An 18,435-nucleotide genomic window follows, 5' to 3' on the forward strand; every position below is an offset into this window, starting at 1 on the left:
CATGGGTGACCGAAAAGATTACCAGAATCCATTTTAGGAAGATAGAAATAACATATATTGCCCCTAACTGTTAAAACAGGATGACACACTTCTTCCATCGTGTACATATTTTTAAGATTTAACTGAGCAGAAAAGAAACAAATGCGATATATTAATAGTCGAGTTACGATATTAATCTGCAGTTTTGGTGAGAATATGCGTAACACGTTTGCAATTTTGCCTTCCAGTTGCAGGTAGGGCTACACTTACTTCGACCTTAACATGAAATGTTTTCCCTAAATCACCCACCCTCCTGCAATTAACATTGGCGCTGTGCCCATGATGTCAATTGGGGTCTGATTGAAGTATTGGGTCTGGTAAAGGGGAATCATGATGGAACCAGGTTTAGTGCCATCTAGCGTAAATTAATGCTCTTGAATCTGCCTGGAGTAAGTGGCCTGTGCAATTTGCACTTTGTTTCTGTTTTGACAACAACACAAAAATCTAAAGGACAAATGTGGAGACAAAGCACGCGAATGTTCACCTTCGGTTCCAGGTTCCAGTACCTGCTTAATCGCCCGATCATATTCCTCTGTGTGGCAAGGAAGGAATCCTGGGTCCATCAGAGAAGCACTGAGGAAGAAAAACCACATCAGAGCGTTGCCAACAAGGAAAGTGATGTGCAAGTCCCAGAGTGCGTAAAAGGAAACTGGGACAATCTGTTGAACGAGAAACAAAACAGTGTTAAATGGGAATGCCAGTAGAGTCTTCCAGCCAAATGCAATATGTACATAATTCCAATCTTTAATTATGATTGGAGAACATTATTAACAAGCATTTGCAAAGCCAATCAGTCTGTGCAACGGCAAATTCTTTAGTTAAAAAAATAATTGCATGCACATGCCACAACATTTTGAAAAAGTACCTCCACTAAACGTGGCAGCCATATGCTCACAAATCAATTTTTTTTTATAAAAGGCCATTGAATATAATTTTAACAGCATGGTATGAGTCTTTCCAAGCAGGCAGGTGTTCTTGTAATAGGTATAGAAACTTTTCAGTATTATAGCGTATCTCAGGAAAATATGATTGCTATTAGTACTACGAAATGGTACTCTTGGCGTTCAAGTTCGTTAACCTGGAGACATTGTTTACACACAAATATGACAAAAAAGGATAAAGAATGGAAAGAATAAGCTTCTTCAAAAAGTCAAGTATTGGCCTACGAGGACTGCCGTGTACTTCTTTTTAGATCGATTTGCACAAGTGATGAAGCAAAATGCTGTCAATCAATGTGCAAGAAAATGAATGGCTCAAGTGTGTTGAGGCACGTTTTCCCAGGAATACGGCAATCTGTCCTAACTACATCAGGACCCGTATTAGTACCATCTTCCTGGATGAACCCCCCGATTTAGACAACTTATTGAAGATCTATTGTTGTCTACGCCAGGACTATATGAATGGATGAATGGAAGTTGAATGTCTCAACCATAGCTAGAAAATCCCTGTGTGAATGAGTGTGGTAGTTTTGTTTGAAGTGTGGTCAGTACTGGGCGGATCTTAACCCCGAAAAGAATCTTTGCTATGTGCTTCGCAGAATATCACTGACTATTTAACTTATACATGGATGTCTTTTGAATATATTTAAAAAGAGAAAAATAAAAAATATGTATTTTTTCACCATATGTTGTTGAGTCTGTTTGGATTGACCTGGTTTTTGCCCTGTGCAGTTTCAGCCTCTGGGCTAACCACCCCCTCCTTCTATCACATTGGGATCCTTCAGCTAGGACCTTTATAAATATCAGGCAGGGTGCCTTCTCTCTTTCTTTATTCAAGTGTGTTGAGGTACTGCATCATGAGTGTGGAACAGCGGCCAGGGGGACTGACTCCGGGCGCTGGGGTCACGGTTCGGTCCCCGGCTCTGGCATCAAGGGGCTGCCCACCTCCATGTGACTCTAGGCAATAGCTCGCTTATTCTTCCCGACGGCCCCCAGCGCCTTGACACCTACGGGTAATTGTTTGTGCTTTACAAATATTGGACATTTACATTTACTAGACAAGTACACTTAGGGGGCAGGAGGCAAATTGTGAATGAGAGTTAAAGAGAGCAAAGGATGAAGATGGCTTACCCAAACCCTTTATGTATGTATATACGTATGCATTTTTTTGTTATATTTTTTTATTGAGCTGTCCTTAGCCACCAACCCACGCATCTACAAGACTAGAACAGGTGTAAAGTCCTTCTCCTACCTCGCAGCCAAGACCTGGAACGACCTCCCCCTCCACCTCCGGCAAAACCCTACACTGCTCCAGTTCAGGAAGGACCTTAAGATCTGGCTCTTCAGATGATCCCAGCACCCAATGAAGCCCCCCCGTCCCCAGTGCCTTGAGACCCTCACGGATGAGTAGCTGTACTTCACAAACCCCTGATTGATCGGCTGATTGATTGGGCCGCAAGACAACTAAAACTGTCTCTGGGCCAGACCTATAAAAGATATCCGAACTCATATCATTAAAGTGACCAAATGGATAATACAGTAATAGCTTACTCTTGTGAATACAACATCCTAGTACAACTAGCAAAATAAAACAAGTATGGCCCTTGCAAGCTACAATGTTTCAATAAAGCCTTAACCAACAATGAATAAACAAAGGGCAAAAGTAAGGGCCGACTTTAATGAAAAGGGGCAGTAAACAGACTACAGAGTACTTTCAGAGAGTCCAAGAATGTGTCTAAGATTTGATCATGTATTGTTTTAAGTCCATACTTTTTGGGAAGGTGGGTATCCATCACACTCTTAAGTTGGGTGCCTCAGTACTGCTCTTTGCCTTTTCAATCTTACGAGAGAATGACGAAACTTTTTGTACATCTGATGTTTAGTTTCAATGTCATTCTGGAGCCAGTGTCTTCATCCCTGTCCCTTCTGTGTTCACATAGAAAAGGAGGGCTTCTACTTTAATTTCATTTGATATAAGCAATTGTTATGCCTGGCATCCTTGGCGTGGTTTTCCCCCTACATTTTTGCCTTCATACTGCCTGTTTTGCTGGCCTGTTTTTTCTTTTTTTTTTTGCTTTAGGATTTTGCACACTTTAAAACTGCTAACCAATTCAAAGGTGCTTGGGTTTTTCCTTGACTTATACCAATTGGCTTATTTAATTTACCTGCAAGTCCCTAGTAAAGTGGCACTACCTGTGCCCAGGGCGTGTAAAGTAAATGCTACTACTGGGCCACAGCAGTGATTGTGACACCCACTTAAGTTGCACTTTAAACACATCTCAGGCCTGCCATTGCAGTCTGTGTGTGCAGTTCTAAAATACATTTCGAACTGGCAAAATAAAGCTTTTCAGGCCCAAACCTTCCTTTTGAAAACATGTAAGTCACCCCTGGGGTAGGGCCTGAACAGGCAAGATGGCAGGGGGCAGTGTATGTAAAATGTTGGACATGTACTGTTTTGTTTTACATGTCCTAGAATTGAAAAACATTGTTCACTACTGCAGGGCCTACTGCTGGAGTTACCTTATTACATTTAATTAGCTGTAACTTCCACATTGGATAAGGTCACTTATTCAAGTTTGGCATCTTTGAAATTGTAATGAAAAATCTTAACTTATGCTGAAGTCAGATTTAAAATTACGATTTTGAAAATGCCCCTTTGAGAAAGTTGTGTTTTTTCTGCCTTAGCCATTTGGTGCCTGCAGCCTGTCTTTGGGTCCCATAACTGGGTGTAGTTGACAGTTGGGCTTATAGGGAGCTTATGGGCTCCTGAATGGGCCATCAATGCAGGATGGGAGGGCAGAGCTGGGCACAGTAGGCTGGGCCCGATTCACAGAATGAACTTAAGACTCAATCCTAAACTTACTACTATTTTGGTATTAACAGAATACACTTACTACTTTTGGCATTCACAGAATGCACTTACTACTTTGGTATTCACAGAATGAACTTACTACTTTTGGTATTCACAGAAGTTAGGATTTTGTCTTAAGTTTGTCTTAAGACAAACTTAAGACAGACTTAAGACATACTTAACACACACTTAAGTTAGGATTTTGTCTTAAGTCTGTCTTAAGTCTGTCTTAAGTCTGTCCTAAGTTTGTCTTAAGTCTGTCTTAAGTTTGTCTTAAGACAAACTTAAGACAACATCCTAACTTCTGTGAATACCAAAAGTAGTAAGTTCATTCTGTGAATGCCAAAAGTAGTAAGTGCATTCTGTGAATACCAAAATAGTAGTAAGTTTAGGACTGAGTCTTAAGTTCATTCTGTGAATCGGGCCCGCTGTGTCCTACCTCCACACAAAGGGCTGCATATCCCCTGTAGTTAGTCTGGAGTCGGGGCAGGGAAGACATGATGCCTGGGGACTTCAAAGTTAAACCTCTTGAAGCTTCCCCTCTACAAAGGAAGGCCCAGGTAAAATAATTTAGCCCCAGACACCCACACCTCAGTACACTTCTGGACCTGTGGATACTGTGCCTGTAGGAAGGACTGCTGTGCTGATGAAAGGACTGACAAGTTGAGACTTGACAGCGTTGAGTCTTTGCAAGGTCTTGATGGTATTTGAAAGAGACATTTCTTGCTGCACAGAGAGCAAGGCTTGATGCCTAGGCCCTTTGAGAAGACATTTGACCATGTTGCTGTCGAAAGCTGAAAATGTAATCGCTGAGACACTGAGAAAGAGCTCCAGACCACATTGATAAGGCACAGAAAAACAGGAACAGATGACATCCACCATTTGGCACCTAACATACCCCACTGATGTCAGATCCAGAGATAGGGTCATGGCAGGAGCCAAGTGGCACCACCTGGTGCCAATTTAGTGTCAGGATGGAGAAAATGTTTTCTGCACCAGTCTGATGACTGGAAGGACCAGTCATCGTTCAGTCATACTTTTTGTTCTTCAGAGCATTACAGTCAGGGAGCCTGTATTACAGTCAGGAAGGCGGAATGTTTCTCTCTCGTCTTGCTGGTTTACATTGTACTTTTACTTGCCAAATATTGAGGACATATAATGATAGGAAAATATTGATGCAGTGCTGATGACAAATCTTGGGTATTGACAGCCTGCACCCAAAATAGATGGGAAAAACATACTTTCGTTTTTGGGAAGTTTAGCATTGAGTAGCACATAGAAAACATGTTATGAGCCTGCTCTGAAGATTACTAAGTATTTTATGAGACAAGTGTAGCCAACAGCTGTTTTACCAGTATTAAAAAGTGCACCCCAATATCGTGCTTGGTGTCCTCCACTTCCCAAAATTGTTAAACCTAAACACCTCAAAGAAGGAAGTACAGCTTCTAATCAATCAGGGGACTGGTCATCCAATTCATGTCCATTTATTCAGTTTACCTACAGTATTAAACGGAGTCATTGCTTTCACGTGCAGATGCATAATAATCGAACTGTATAAAAGCACCAAAGTGAATACAGCTGTATAGACAGAGCCACCAAGTGGAGGCACCCGCCATGTAGGTAGATGGACACCATCACACATGTCTGTCCCCTCCCTTACAACATGAAAAGACAGATGATGGCAATCAGACAGCCAATAATGATATTATTAATAATCTAATATATTATTGTGTTCCTCCCTTCAGTGGTTTGGACAAACAACAAGTAAAAGGACGGCATGCTAATGAAGTTTGATGCAAATAAAATTGCTATTTTATTTTTATGTCATATTTTCTCTATACTTAGGTTCCATTTTACCTCTGTTCCAATCATGTGACCTTGTACTACAGCCACCATGATCGAGTCCTCCTGATCTGTTCTTCGCTTTGGTGAGAGATTGTTCAAGACTGCTGGTGAGATGCTGGAATCTATGATGTTACTTAGCATTCCGTTACTCTACAGGTATTTACTTTGAAGTTTTTACTTCACAAATACCATTACTACACATGATTTTAGTGCACATGCTTTTACTTCGCAAATATATACAAATACATTGAAAATGCTTTTACTTCACAGTTATTCATTATGCATACTGTTACAACGCGTTATTGGTACTTTAAAACAAAAAATATATATTAATAGTTACCTATCCCCTGGCAAGAACCCTGAACCCTAAAAATACCTCTACACCCCAAAACCCTAACCCACCCTGACCCCTAAAAATACCCCTGGACTCCAAAACCTAAAAACACCCTGAACCCCAAAAATACGCCAGCACCCCAAAACCTTCAACACACCCTGAAACCCTCAAAATACCCCATGCACCCCAAAACTCTAACCCTCCCTGACCCCTAAAAATACCCCAGTACCCAAAATCCTAAGGGCACCCTGAACCCTAAAATTACCCTCTACACCCCAAAACCCTAACCCACTCTGACCCCTAAAATTACCCCAGCACCCACAGCCTAAATGCATCCTGAACCCCCAAAAAACCCCAGCCTCCTAACCTTCAACGTACCCTGAACCCTCAAAATACCCCATGCACCCCAAAACCCTAACCCACCTTGACCCCTTAAAATACCGCTGTACCCCAAAACCTAAACTCACCCTGAACCCCAAAAATAGCCCTGCACTCCAAAAGCTTAAATGCACCCTGAACCCTCAGAATACCCCATGCACCCCAAAACCCTGACTCCTAAAAATACCCCAGTACTCCAAAACTTAAACGCACCCTGAACCCTAAAATTACCCCCTACACCCCAAAACCCAACCAACCCTGACCTCTAAAATTACCCCAGCACCCCAAAACCTAAACGCACCCTAAACCCCAAAAATACCCCAGCACCCCAAAACCCTAACCCACCCTAACCCCTAAAAATACCCCTGTACCCCAAAACTTGAATTTGCACAGTAACTCCATTATACATAGTAAGTGCATGCTAAGTAATGGAACATGCCTAGTAAATGCATGCTAAGTAAATGCAGGCTAAGTAATGGCATCTGCAAATTAAACTATGCATAGTAATGGTAATACGAGGTAATGACCGCGTAGTAAAGGTAGAATACCGAAGCAAGTCCCCTGTTTTCACAGTTTAAGTAGTGTCAATTGCGTCAACACGTTTCGGTGGACTGGACTTCTAGGTCCCCACCTTCCTCAGGACAAACAAAATGATTCTCCCTCAAAATGTAACAGAAAGCATTGGGATTGCAGTTTGAAGCCTACACCTAGGGCGGTGAACTCATGACTTTATGGAATCTTCAACTTCATATGGAAAATACCCTTAATGTGGTTAACAAAAATCCAAATGAGTCATGGCCGATTCCATGACTTCAGCCAATCCTATACGCTTTCAGGGGTTCTCCCTCTTTGTGGATAGATACTCCCATCTGAGATTGGCAGAATTCTGCTCTTTGTTCTCCACTGCAAGGTTCAGAGGCCAGGTTTCTTAGCTCTTCTTATTAGGCCTCTTTCCATTAAGAGCGGTGTTTAACTTGAACAGAGTTGCCTCTCCAGTGTGATGTAAATACCACACAAATTATTTGATAACCTAGATTGAACGGGTCAGTTTCTGAATATTGACAAATGTGTCTGTTTTTTCTTTCTTTGTTATGTTGATATGTTTTTCTTATGAATTGTGTTGCGCCGTACTGTGAAGATTATACAGCGTTTTATAAATTATTTTTATCTTCTATTTCTACTTTTGTGGGGTAGTGAAATGATCAATCTGAATTTGGGTTGGCACACATTATAATGTACTTTTATGAAGGATAACATTAAACCTTTTGTAATTTTGCTACTGTTGTGGTGCTGAATTGGGCCTTTGAGTGATGATTGGGAACTAGATGTATGACTGTAATGTTATTATTTTCATTTTGAGTCTTATGAATGAATTACATATATATTGTTGGGATCTCTCATCAGCTGCTGGGGGGTTCCAGGGTGGGCACAAATTGATAAAATGGACATATCATTGGGAAGATTTTGATCTTTTCTTCTCTTTTGTATCAAAATGTTTGCTTCTAACTGTCGAAATTGTTGGTGTAATTTTGCATATGAAATAATGTGCAATAAAAATTATATATATATATATATATATATATATATATATATATATATATATATATGTAATGCTGTTCCCACTTGAGATTGTATACCATATCCATTGAATCAATGAGGTGTAAAGCTAAGGACTTAGAGTGACAGTTAAGTGCAATCTTGCATTTTGACTTGCCGACTTATCGCTTTTCAATATCAAATTAATAAAGATTAAAATACGTTTGTGTAATGTTGACATTTTCACTAGCAGGCTTCAGAAAACATTATCAGTTTTGGCTGGCTGAATAGGATCACAGTACCTATTGACATTTCTTTGCTTTATATCACAATCTAAATACATTTATGTATGATATTACAACAAACAAATTGGAACTTGTCATATGAATGAAGGACTTCACAGATTTCTGAGCACAATCACGGGTTTGTATTAAAAAATAGATAAAAAACAAGTAAAGTAAGAAAAATGAAGCAATAAAAAGGTTAAAAAAATACAGCACAAAAAAGCAGAATATACAAAAATATTGAAAAAGTACTGAAAATGTGTGCAGGATAGGGTTGACATAAGAATGGGATTAAGGACAGATTCAGGGTTAGGGCTAGGTTATGTTTAGAGGTTAAGAAGGGTTTCTGAAGCTAACGAGGCTGTAAGGTAAGGTGGATGGGTAAGGGTAGAGGTGATAGTTAAAACTGGATTATGAATGGGCTTATGGTTAGAATTGAGGAAATAATTAAGTGTGGTGTAAGGGACAGGGCTACAATTAAACTAGCTTTAGGAGTTCAGTTATGATTAGAACAAGGGCGGTGTAGCTGCAGGAGGTAGGAAGGTGTTATAGTTAAGGTTAGGATAAGGGATAGTTTAAGAATTGTGGTAACAGTTAGGGTCAAGGTAACATTTGGTTTGGGGGTTGCGTTAGACTAATGGAAGGTGTAAGTGATGGTGTAGAAAACTTCTGAAAACCTGGCTGTCCATCTTTAACCTTGGTATTGCTTTGCAAACTGTTTTCTGTGGCACCGAGAGTTGCTTCTAACAAAAAATAGTAAGTAAAAAGGAATGGTAAAAGAACTATCTAAGGGAGAAGGGTGGAAGAGCAGGTGGTGTGGTGCAAAGACAGATATAACATACAGTAACTTACAAATAGTTATGGTAATGGAGGGAGTACCATGTAAGGGTTAGGGTACGGTTCAGGGAAAGGGTGAACGTTCCTCTATGTACAAACACAAATATAGTGGCAAACAAATGTTGGTATGAGTAAAAGTGACACTGATTTTGCACTGTAAGGTAAGGCATGATCACTGCCTTTGCTTACTGCAGAAGAAATATTTTATTTACATACCTGGTAAAAATACGTTGGGTAGCCCCATAAAAACAGGCTTCCATAAAAGAAAAGAACAGGTGCTTTTGTTTTCTCAGGTCGCCCAATAACCCAGGTTCTGAAAAGGGAAAAAAGACACAAGGCAATCAGGATCTATTCTGCAATAAATGTAGAACATTGTATAAAACACAGCATAATCACAAAAGCAAATGAGGAGTTGTGGATACTAATGTACGAGAGTACAACTGACTGGAAAGAAAACTAATAAACTCTAACACCCACATGCATCAAGCTATTTAGGAATCGCAAACGGTGCGATTCGGTAAAATCGGCTGTTTGCGATTCCTAAATACCTTATTAGTATGCATCAAGCATTTTGGGAAAAATCGCTATTTTTAGCGAATTCCAAAAATGTGATTGCTCTTAAGGAATCGCAAATTTGCGATTCCTTAAAAGCAATGCATCATTTTTAAAAAAATTGCGATATTTGAAACTGGAAGTGCAAAGTACCACGAGGTTGAACCTCGTGGTAATTTGCGAAATGGTTTAAATATGCTTAAAATAGCTTTTTTTAAACTGTGCAATTACAGACACACATGTCCTAAGGACATGTTTGTATGTAACTTGTACTGAAAAGTACATTTCATGGGTGCAGGGGGGGTCATTGGACCCCCCTCTCCACCCTAGAAATGCATTCATGAATTGCGATTTTTCAATTGCGAATTCGCAATTCCCATTGATTCCTATGGGCCTTTTAGCCCATAGGAATGAATGGGAATTGCGAATTCGCAATTGAAAAATCGCAAATTTCATGCGAATCGGTAAAAATTGCGAATTTTACCGATTCGCATAAAATTTGCGAGAAAAATGATGCATAGGCTTTTGCGAATTCTTATTTGCGATTCGCTATTTTTCGCAAATAAGAATTCGCAAATGCCGATATTGATGCATGTGGGTGTAAGTATAATTGAAAATATTTGTCAGTAGGGGAAGGCATCATGATAATGAGCACAGATATGCTGGGAGTTTGGCAATAGCTTTTTGCTACCTAGACTTATTCGTGTGAAAGAAGAAAATTAACTTTTCGTCATGTACTCAAGTGGAGAGGGTGTCATAAATGTAAAACAGACATCTGATGAGCAGAGTAAAATTCTGAAAAATACGCCTATCACTCATTTACGCATGAGATGGGTGTGCAGTCAAGTAGGCAGGTCTGAAGTTCTACTTGGTGCTAGCAGTACAGAATGGCACTAGGAGGAAAGTTCTTTTGATACAACCGTACACAAAATTAATGACTCACTAACATATTTTTGAAGGCTGGAAATCCCCTCACCATAGATTTTTTTCTGATGTATCAAGTAGATTTCTAACTTGTCTGGGATTCCAACAATTTCCCAGGAGTATTTGTGAAAATCTAGCGCATTCATACATTTTCAACGGCACTATTGCTACTCAAAGACTACTTCTAAGGGCAATCTGCAAATTCAAGTGCTCTGTTAAAATGCATTATCAGGCCGCATACTTTTTTCGCCACTAGAAAGAGATTTTCCAGGTTGAAAAATGACTTCCTCTGTGCATGTATGGAAGTATGTGGGTGATTTTCACACTCAATGTGCACAATTACGCTAGACTTCTGAGTGACTAAGCGCTAGTGCACAAATTGTTTGTGAAAAAGCATTGTATACATTTTTTAATACAAAAAAAGTTAGTTGGGCTCTTGCACAATACAACAAAATGTAGTCCTGCCAAAGGAATGCACGTTGATTCACCAACACCCCTGAGGTAGCGGATGTGACATGACTTGTGAGAAAAGAGCTAAAAAAGAGAGAGGCCAGTAAAACATTGCAGAGAGGGGACCGGGCGAAAAAGAGGGATGTAAAAGATAGGTGAGAGACAGGTGGGTAGGAAGCAGTTTAAAGAAACAGACGGAGAGTAGGAGGCATGTGTAAGAAAGGAGATAGAGAAATACGGGTGTGAGAGAGCTCAGAGAGAGACAGAAATTGGAGGTACATGTGAGAGAGAGGGAATAGAAACAACTAAGCAGAGAGGGGATGAACAGGTGAGAAATAATTCATAAAGAGACTGCACAGTGACGGGGAAATAATCTAGAGATGGGATAGAAGAGGAACAGGCAAATGAGAGAGAGGTTTGTAACGGGACTGGTGCAAGGTAGATAAAATAGAGAGAGAGGGGGAAAAGGAAAAGAGATGGGTAACAGAGTGAGAGGTGTGAGAAAGGTGCAAGGCGTAAAAAGGAGTAATATAAAAGAGACAGGTAAAAAAGACAATTCAGAGAAGTGGAGAGACAGGTGGGAAAGACTTTTTAAAGAAAGATAGTATAAGGTATGTGAAGGAGGAAAGAGAAACTTGTGTAATACCTTAGAGAGAGGGAGACAGGTCAGAGAGTGAGAGCTAATACAAATAGCTGAGAGATTTAGGGAGGATAGACAGGTGAGATGTAGATGACAGACAGCTGCAAGAGACGGGGGAGGGGGGATGGTATTAAAATGAGACTGTCTTTTGCATGGACTAGAGTCGAGGGTGCGCCCAGCAAAGCATTAGTAAATAAGGCCCAACATGCACAAAATAAGATGTGAACCCGACCGAAGGATACTACGTAAAAGCAGGCTATTTCTTTAATAAAAATATTTCGTAAAATATTTTATTGGAAATTATATTTGAAGGTCTGAATTACTACATCGCTAAACTGTTCTTTTCTAGTAAGGAACAAATGACATACAAGCGAAACACGAGCTGTTAAAAAAACTGCCAAACAGCAAATCTGAATGTATGATCTATTTTTAGATCACATTGATAAGTCTTTTTTCGTTCCGTAGAGGACATAGCGTCTAGAGTTTCTCTGCGGCCCGTCGTCAGCAGAATTACAGTACTGAAAAGAAAAATAACGGCCATTCTGCATCTTTCCAAATAACTGTTTCCCTGCAGCTACGCCGGAAGCATTACAGTTCACCCTGGAGGGTGGTCTCAGTAGATCTCTTCTAATGGGACCGGGCCTTCTTGCGTTGACCGTAGTTCTCTCTGCTGGACTCTTTAATACGTTGTTACCTATCAAAATGTGTGACTCCTCGTCAGTGCTGATTTTGTTACAGAAATAAAATTCCAGTCATTTAATTAAAAAATACAAATGCATCCTCACCCACTTCTCTGGACTAGTGTGGATGGAAACGTCACACAACAGAGGCAGTGGTTGACCCAGGGAGGAACGCGGATGCTGCGGAGAGTAGTAGCATCTTTGGACTGGTCCATATTGTGCTGGATTCAGAAATCCTGGTATGCACCTACATCTTGCAATTTATTGGATAGTACTAATCTCATCTAAAACGGAGAAGACATCTGACCTGAGGACAGCCCTCAATCTTAGGGTTTGGTCTGACAGGAGTACCTTAACCGTGTTCAGAAACTACATATGTCAGATGCTTAGGTCATAATTTTCATATTTTTAAAACTCACCCCTATGGTTTTAAATATTTTTCATATTAGGTGCCAACTGCCGACCCAACAGACCTGAAAAACTACCGGCCCATCTCTCTCCTCCCGTTTGCACCCAAAGTCACCGTGAGACTCGTAAAAGCCCAGCTGACCACCTTCATCGAAGAGAACTCCATCCTGGATGCCTCCCAGTCTGGATTCCGCAGCAAGCACACCCCGAGACCGTCCTCCTTGCCGCAACTGACAACATCCACATGCTACTGGATCATGGACACACTGCAGCCCTCATCCTCCTAGACCTCTCCCAGCCTTCGACACCGATTCACATCACACGCTCGCGGCCAGACTTTACGATGTGGGAATACAAGAAGCCGCCCTCGACTGGATCCATTCCTTCCTCTTCGGCAGAACACAGAGGATTCAACGCCCTCCCTTCCCCTCCAAACCCACGGATATCAACTGCGGAGTACCCCAGGGATCATCACTGAGCCCCACGCTCTTCAACATCTACATGGACCCTCTCGCCGCCATCGTCAGACAGCATGGGCTCGGCATCGTATCCTACGCCGACGACACCCACCTAATCCTCTCACTCATGAAGAACCCCGAAGACACCAGACTCTGCTTCCAGTAAGGAAGGAAGAATGTAGCAGCTTGGATGAAGGACAGCTACCTGAAGCTAAACTCAAAGAAGACCGATGTCCTCATCCTCAGACCCTGCACCTCTGCCTGGGACAACACCTGGTGGCCCTCCGCACTCGGGAGCCCACCCACCCCCACAGAACCTCTGCATCATCCTAGACTCCTCTCCCTCCATGAACCGCCATATCAACACCATCACAATCGCCTCCACTAGCTTCAACTGCCTTCGCATCCTCTGTAAAACCTTCAAATGGATACCCCCTGACTGCAGAAGGACTGTCACCCACACAGTCATAACCAGCAGACTGGACGACGGCAACGCCCTCTGCGCCGGAATCAACAAAACTCTTCTACACAGACTCCAAACCATCCAAAACACCGCAGCCAGACTCGTCCTCGGGACACTACGCCACAAGCACATGACCCAACATCTACGAGCCCTCCACTGGCTCCCCGTTGAGAAGAGGGTCACCTTCAAACTCCTCACCCACGCCTACAAATCCCTCAACAACATCGGACCCAAATACCTCAACGAGAGAGCATCCTTCCACGTACCCAAGAGGAGGCTATGCTCCGCCGACCTCACCCTGGCAGATGTCCCCCGATCCACAGAAACAGAACTGGCGGGAGAGCTTCCTCCTAAATCGCAGCCAAAACCTGGAACGAGCTCCCTGTGAACATCAGATGCTCCCCGGACCTGCTCACGTTCAGGTAAGACCTCAAAACCTGGCTCTTTGACAGATCCGGATCCGACCCCCCTCCCCCAAGCGCCTTGAGACCCTCACGGGTGATTAGCATGCTTTATAAACCCCTGATTGAGTGATATTTCCCATTGCGTAGTTCACTAGCAAACCTGAACACTCCAAAATATTTATTTTTCCCTAAAGCTTTTTCTATTGAGACTCTATGAGTACAAAAAAGTAAAGTCGCACACACCATTGCTATGAGAGCAGGTGGGTTCCATTGTGCACACTAAATAACAATGATCACAGAATAAGGCATTATCAGAATCCTAGGAGAAGGACAGAAACTTATTTAAGAGAACAGGAAGAGGAAGGCAGCAGAAAAATACAAAATGGAGAACTGGGAGAAGCGTAGAAGGAGGATGGAGATTTAAAATATGGACATGGCAACACCATCCACTACAGACTATGGAACAGGCTGTGCTTGAGTTAAGTTAGAAAGAAGTGCTGGTGAGAATTACTAGTAGTAATCAGGAGAAAATGTTATATGTCTGGAACTAATGGAGAAAAAAGAAAAGGTGAGGGATATGAAGAGCAGACTGCAAACCCATAAGCATAGTAAGTCCCAAAATTGTGGTTAAGGACGCTCTGGGTATTGCTTGTGGTCTTTACCCGGCTTGTATAACAGGATGGGTGTAGTAAGGAAACAATTTCTTGTTGCATGCGCGCAGTTATTGTGAGGAAATGTTGATATTACCACTGTAAAAAGACCAATTGATGGACACAATACAGAACAATGTCATACATTCACCCTATTACAAAGATCTGGGCCTAAATCCATTTTTTTTGCTCACCATGCCATTCCTGTTTGGACCCAGCTATATGCAAATCAGTCTTGACTCTGCGCCCAATGGGAACAGTCCAGCCCAGGGTGGAGTAGTGGGCAAAAGAACAATGTATTTAACCCAGATCTTTTGACTGGGGGAGAATGTTTGCATTGTCAGCATTCGGTCCATCATTTGTTTGCTGAGATATTACCCCTGGACACACAGACTAGTTACAAAGTGAAGTTACAATATGAAACTGTGAACAATGGCCAGACTTTAAAAGGCCCGCAACAAGCTGCAGTTTTTCCTGTTAGCCTAACAAGGAAGTAATTTTAGAATGACAGAAGGGACCCACACATTAAAAAAGGAGAATACCTTGACTAATGCAGAGTAGGAAAAGTTGTCTTGACATGGCTCAGGTGGCAATTATATAAATATTTCTGGGATCAAAGTCTGCAGAACTGAAACAGGTGGATTACTGTGAAAGGTGTTAAGTATCATTTAGTAGAAAAATGTTACTGCGCAAAAGAGGTTTAGTGGTCCGAGACACATCATAAGATTATGGTTGATTACCCCCATCAGTCTGGGAAAGATAAGCCCTTCTCAGACTTTGCCAGCATTTGTCCCCAGTCAGACCGTTTCCCATTTCTATAAAGGTCCTAACCACAAGCTGCAGTGAGATTGATCCAATGACAGGGTACACTTTTCTAGCCCAATCGGCCCTATTGCATTGCAGTGAGACAAAACCGTAGAATCCTCGAAATAGAACATTTGTTCGAGAGAACACACAGACCATCGAGAGGTCTCATCCCTGATGTGGAGTTTTTTGTTCTTCTTCATCTTTATTCACCACACCGATTCAATCAGTGTATTCAAATGGTGAATTTCTCATCAGATGGAGCCTTCAGACCCTTTCCATTGGTAAAATATTGCTCCATAAAAAACAACTAATCTGTTCCATTCTAAGGGCCTGATTAGGATGGCGGGCGGACTCATTTCTGCCTGCCACACTAACGGAGATGGGGACCGCCCGACATAGTGTTGGGAGTCCCACAGGCCAAATAACAATATAACCGCCACATTGGCGGTCGCCTTGTACAGGTTTCCATTGCGGCGGGTGCTACTGGCTGCTGCACCTGCTGCAATGGAAAAAAGGAATGTGTAACACATCCCTGTCCTTAATATAAGATGTTACAATGCAAACAATTACAACACATGCTTTTACAGCACGGTTTTTACATTGCAACTACCTGCTTGACCTGAGCTCCGCTTTCGACACTGTCAACTACAGTATCCTTGTCGATAGATTAAGAATGATCGAAGTATCAGGAAAAGTTCTCACCTCGATCAAATCCTATTTGAAAGACAGGTCATATCAGGTATTTGAGGGCAATTAAACCTCGAAAAGAGTGCCACTTACGTGCGGAGTGCCACAGGGCTCCTCACTGAGTCCTACTCTATTTAATGTATATGTGAGGCCCCTTGCAAGTTAGTCCTGCCATATGGAATCCATATTATAACCAATGCAGATGACACGCAATTAGTGGTGGCATTAAGCCACCCAAAGAAGGTGCCAGCTGATCTAGAATCCTGCTTATGAACAGTGGCCACGTGGAGGGACCAGTCATGTCTCAAGCTTAATGGAGAAAAAAGTGAGCTAATGGTCCTGGGCAATGGCCAGAGTGCCATGGCAGGCCTGAGTTGGCCAAACTGATTGGGGCTGCTGCCAAAGCCCAAAGAAAAGATTAAGAGTTTGGGTGTTTGGATGGCTAGGTCGCTTAACTTTGACCACCAAGCAGTACAATTAGCAGTGTCATGTTATGGCATCATTAGGCAGATGCAAAAAATCCTTCCATTCCTTCCTGAATCGGCACGCAGAATCATGGTGCAGGCACTGGTGTTGTCCCAGCTGGATTATGGAAATTCTCTTTACTTGGGCACTCCAAAGACCACAACAAGAAAATTACAAGTAGCACAGAACTGCGCAGCCAGGCTGCTGAGCAACATCCCTAAAGCACACTTGGCCAAGCCGGCCTTAAAAAGAGCTTCACTGATTACCAATCAAGGAATGCATAATGTTTAAGTCATTTTGTATAGTACATAAAACACTTTGGGGTAGGGGCTGAAAAATCAACCTCACACTTAAAGCTTTTCATCGCCCCTCGAAAAGTCTGCGCTCGGCGAATATGTTCCTGGCGACGGTGCCGAAAATCAAGAGAGCATGGGCTGGAGGCCGAATGTTTGCCTACAATGCTGCAAAGCTTTGGAATATGCTGTCCATTGATCTCCGGTCAATGACCTACCACCTATCGTTTCAGAAACTTCTAAAAACTTGGCTGTTCCCGACCTGAGTGTGAACTGTACTTGACTGCCTGCTGTCGCAAGCACTGGGATGCCTAAGGGTAGCCATGCGCTCTATCAAATGTTAATTAATAATAATAATATTTACATCAAATGATTTACAACGCATGCCAATATAACGCATTTGTAAAAACTACCATTACAACGCATTCCATTACAACGCATACCAATACAATGCATACCATTGCAACACATAATACTTTTAGGGCAACAGTAAAAATTACTATTCCTACTCCAGTGAGTGCAACAGTTGGAAAGTGTTGGATAGTGTGGGGGTAAAAATTAGTATTTCCATCTACCCCAAAAACCATACCTACCCTAAAACTAAAAAATCTCCATTACTTACCTTATAATGCGCTGTAATGGCATGCGTTGTAATGGTATGTGTTTTAGTGGCATGCACTGTAGTGACGTGCATTGTAATAGCATGCGTTGTGATGGCATGAGATTTAACGGCAGTTGCATTTGTAACAGTTGCGTTGTAAAAGCAGTGCGATGTAATGACTGCATTGCAATAGATGTTCCCCCGTCCTACATGACAGGCACCATGCGGTGCTTGTCACTTGGTACAGGGATCTGTTGGGGGCACCATGGATTCCCCCACACCCAAAGAAAAGGGCTCAGGTGAAGGGGGCCCCCGCTACAGGCCCCCAATGTCCATCCCCGCCAGCCATTCCATGGCGGGTGAACCGCCATGGAAAGGCTGGCGAGGGACCATCCTAATCCCTACGGTGGTGCCTAGTAGGTGTTAGATTTGAAATGTTATTTCCATAATGCACAGAATCGAAAGGCTCCCTTTGCTATGCTCAAACTGTATTTGTGTTAAATTAGCATTCATGGCGCCATCTTTATTGGTGCCATCTTGCACTGTAACTAAGATCGAACTTCTGTCTCATAATGCTCGACTCAGCAGAAAGGCTGCTCCTGTACCTCCAGCTTTTATTTCTCAAGGTTGAAGCTTTGTTGCACTAATGAATGTACTATCTATTGTTGCATACCTTTGCTGTTAGATAGACTCGTTCCCACATCTTAGAATGGTAGGCACCAGCTGAATGGCCGTGGGGTCGATATAGCATGTACCCAGCCCTGTGCCATGGCTCATCCTTGTTTGCTTTCTTTGTTCACCGTGGCCTGAGCTGGAAAATTCCAGTTTGGGCGGGACCTTAAAGGTGTTGGTAATGTATTTTTTGTGTTACTGTTTAGACGGGGGTCAGTCCCTCAGCAGCTATCCTATGA

General features: G+C 42.2%; 1 protein-coding gene across 1 annotated transcript in view; it reads right to left on the minus strand.

Annotated features, from left to right (window-relative positions):
- The window catches only part of LOC147728408 (uncharacterized), a 143,504-nt gene that overhangs the window by 19,414 nt on the left and 105,655 nt on the right, over positions 1 to 18,435 (minus strand). Inside the window, exons 6-7 of the mRNA XM_086963280.1 lie at positions 9,259 to 9,355; positions 546 to 698 (exon numbers count right to left, since the gene is read on the minus strand). Of these exons, the coding sequence (XP_086819406.1) occupies positions 546 to 698; positions 9,259 to 9,355 (250 nt within the window). The remainder of the gene's footprint in view (positions 1 to 545; positions 699 to 9,258; positions 9,356 to 18,435) is intronic.

The sequence above is a fragment of the Lissotriton vulgaris genome, chromosome 3_1, assembly GCF_964263255.1.
Source record: "Lissotriton vulgaris chromosome 3_1, aLisVul1.2, whole genome shotgun sequence".
Classification (NCBI taxonomy): Eukaryota; Metazoa; Chordata; class Amphibia; order Caudata; family Salamandridae; genus Lissotriton; species Lissotriton vulgaris.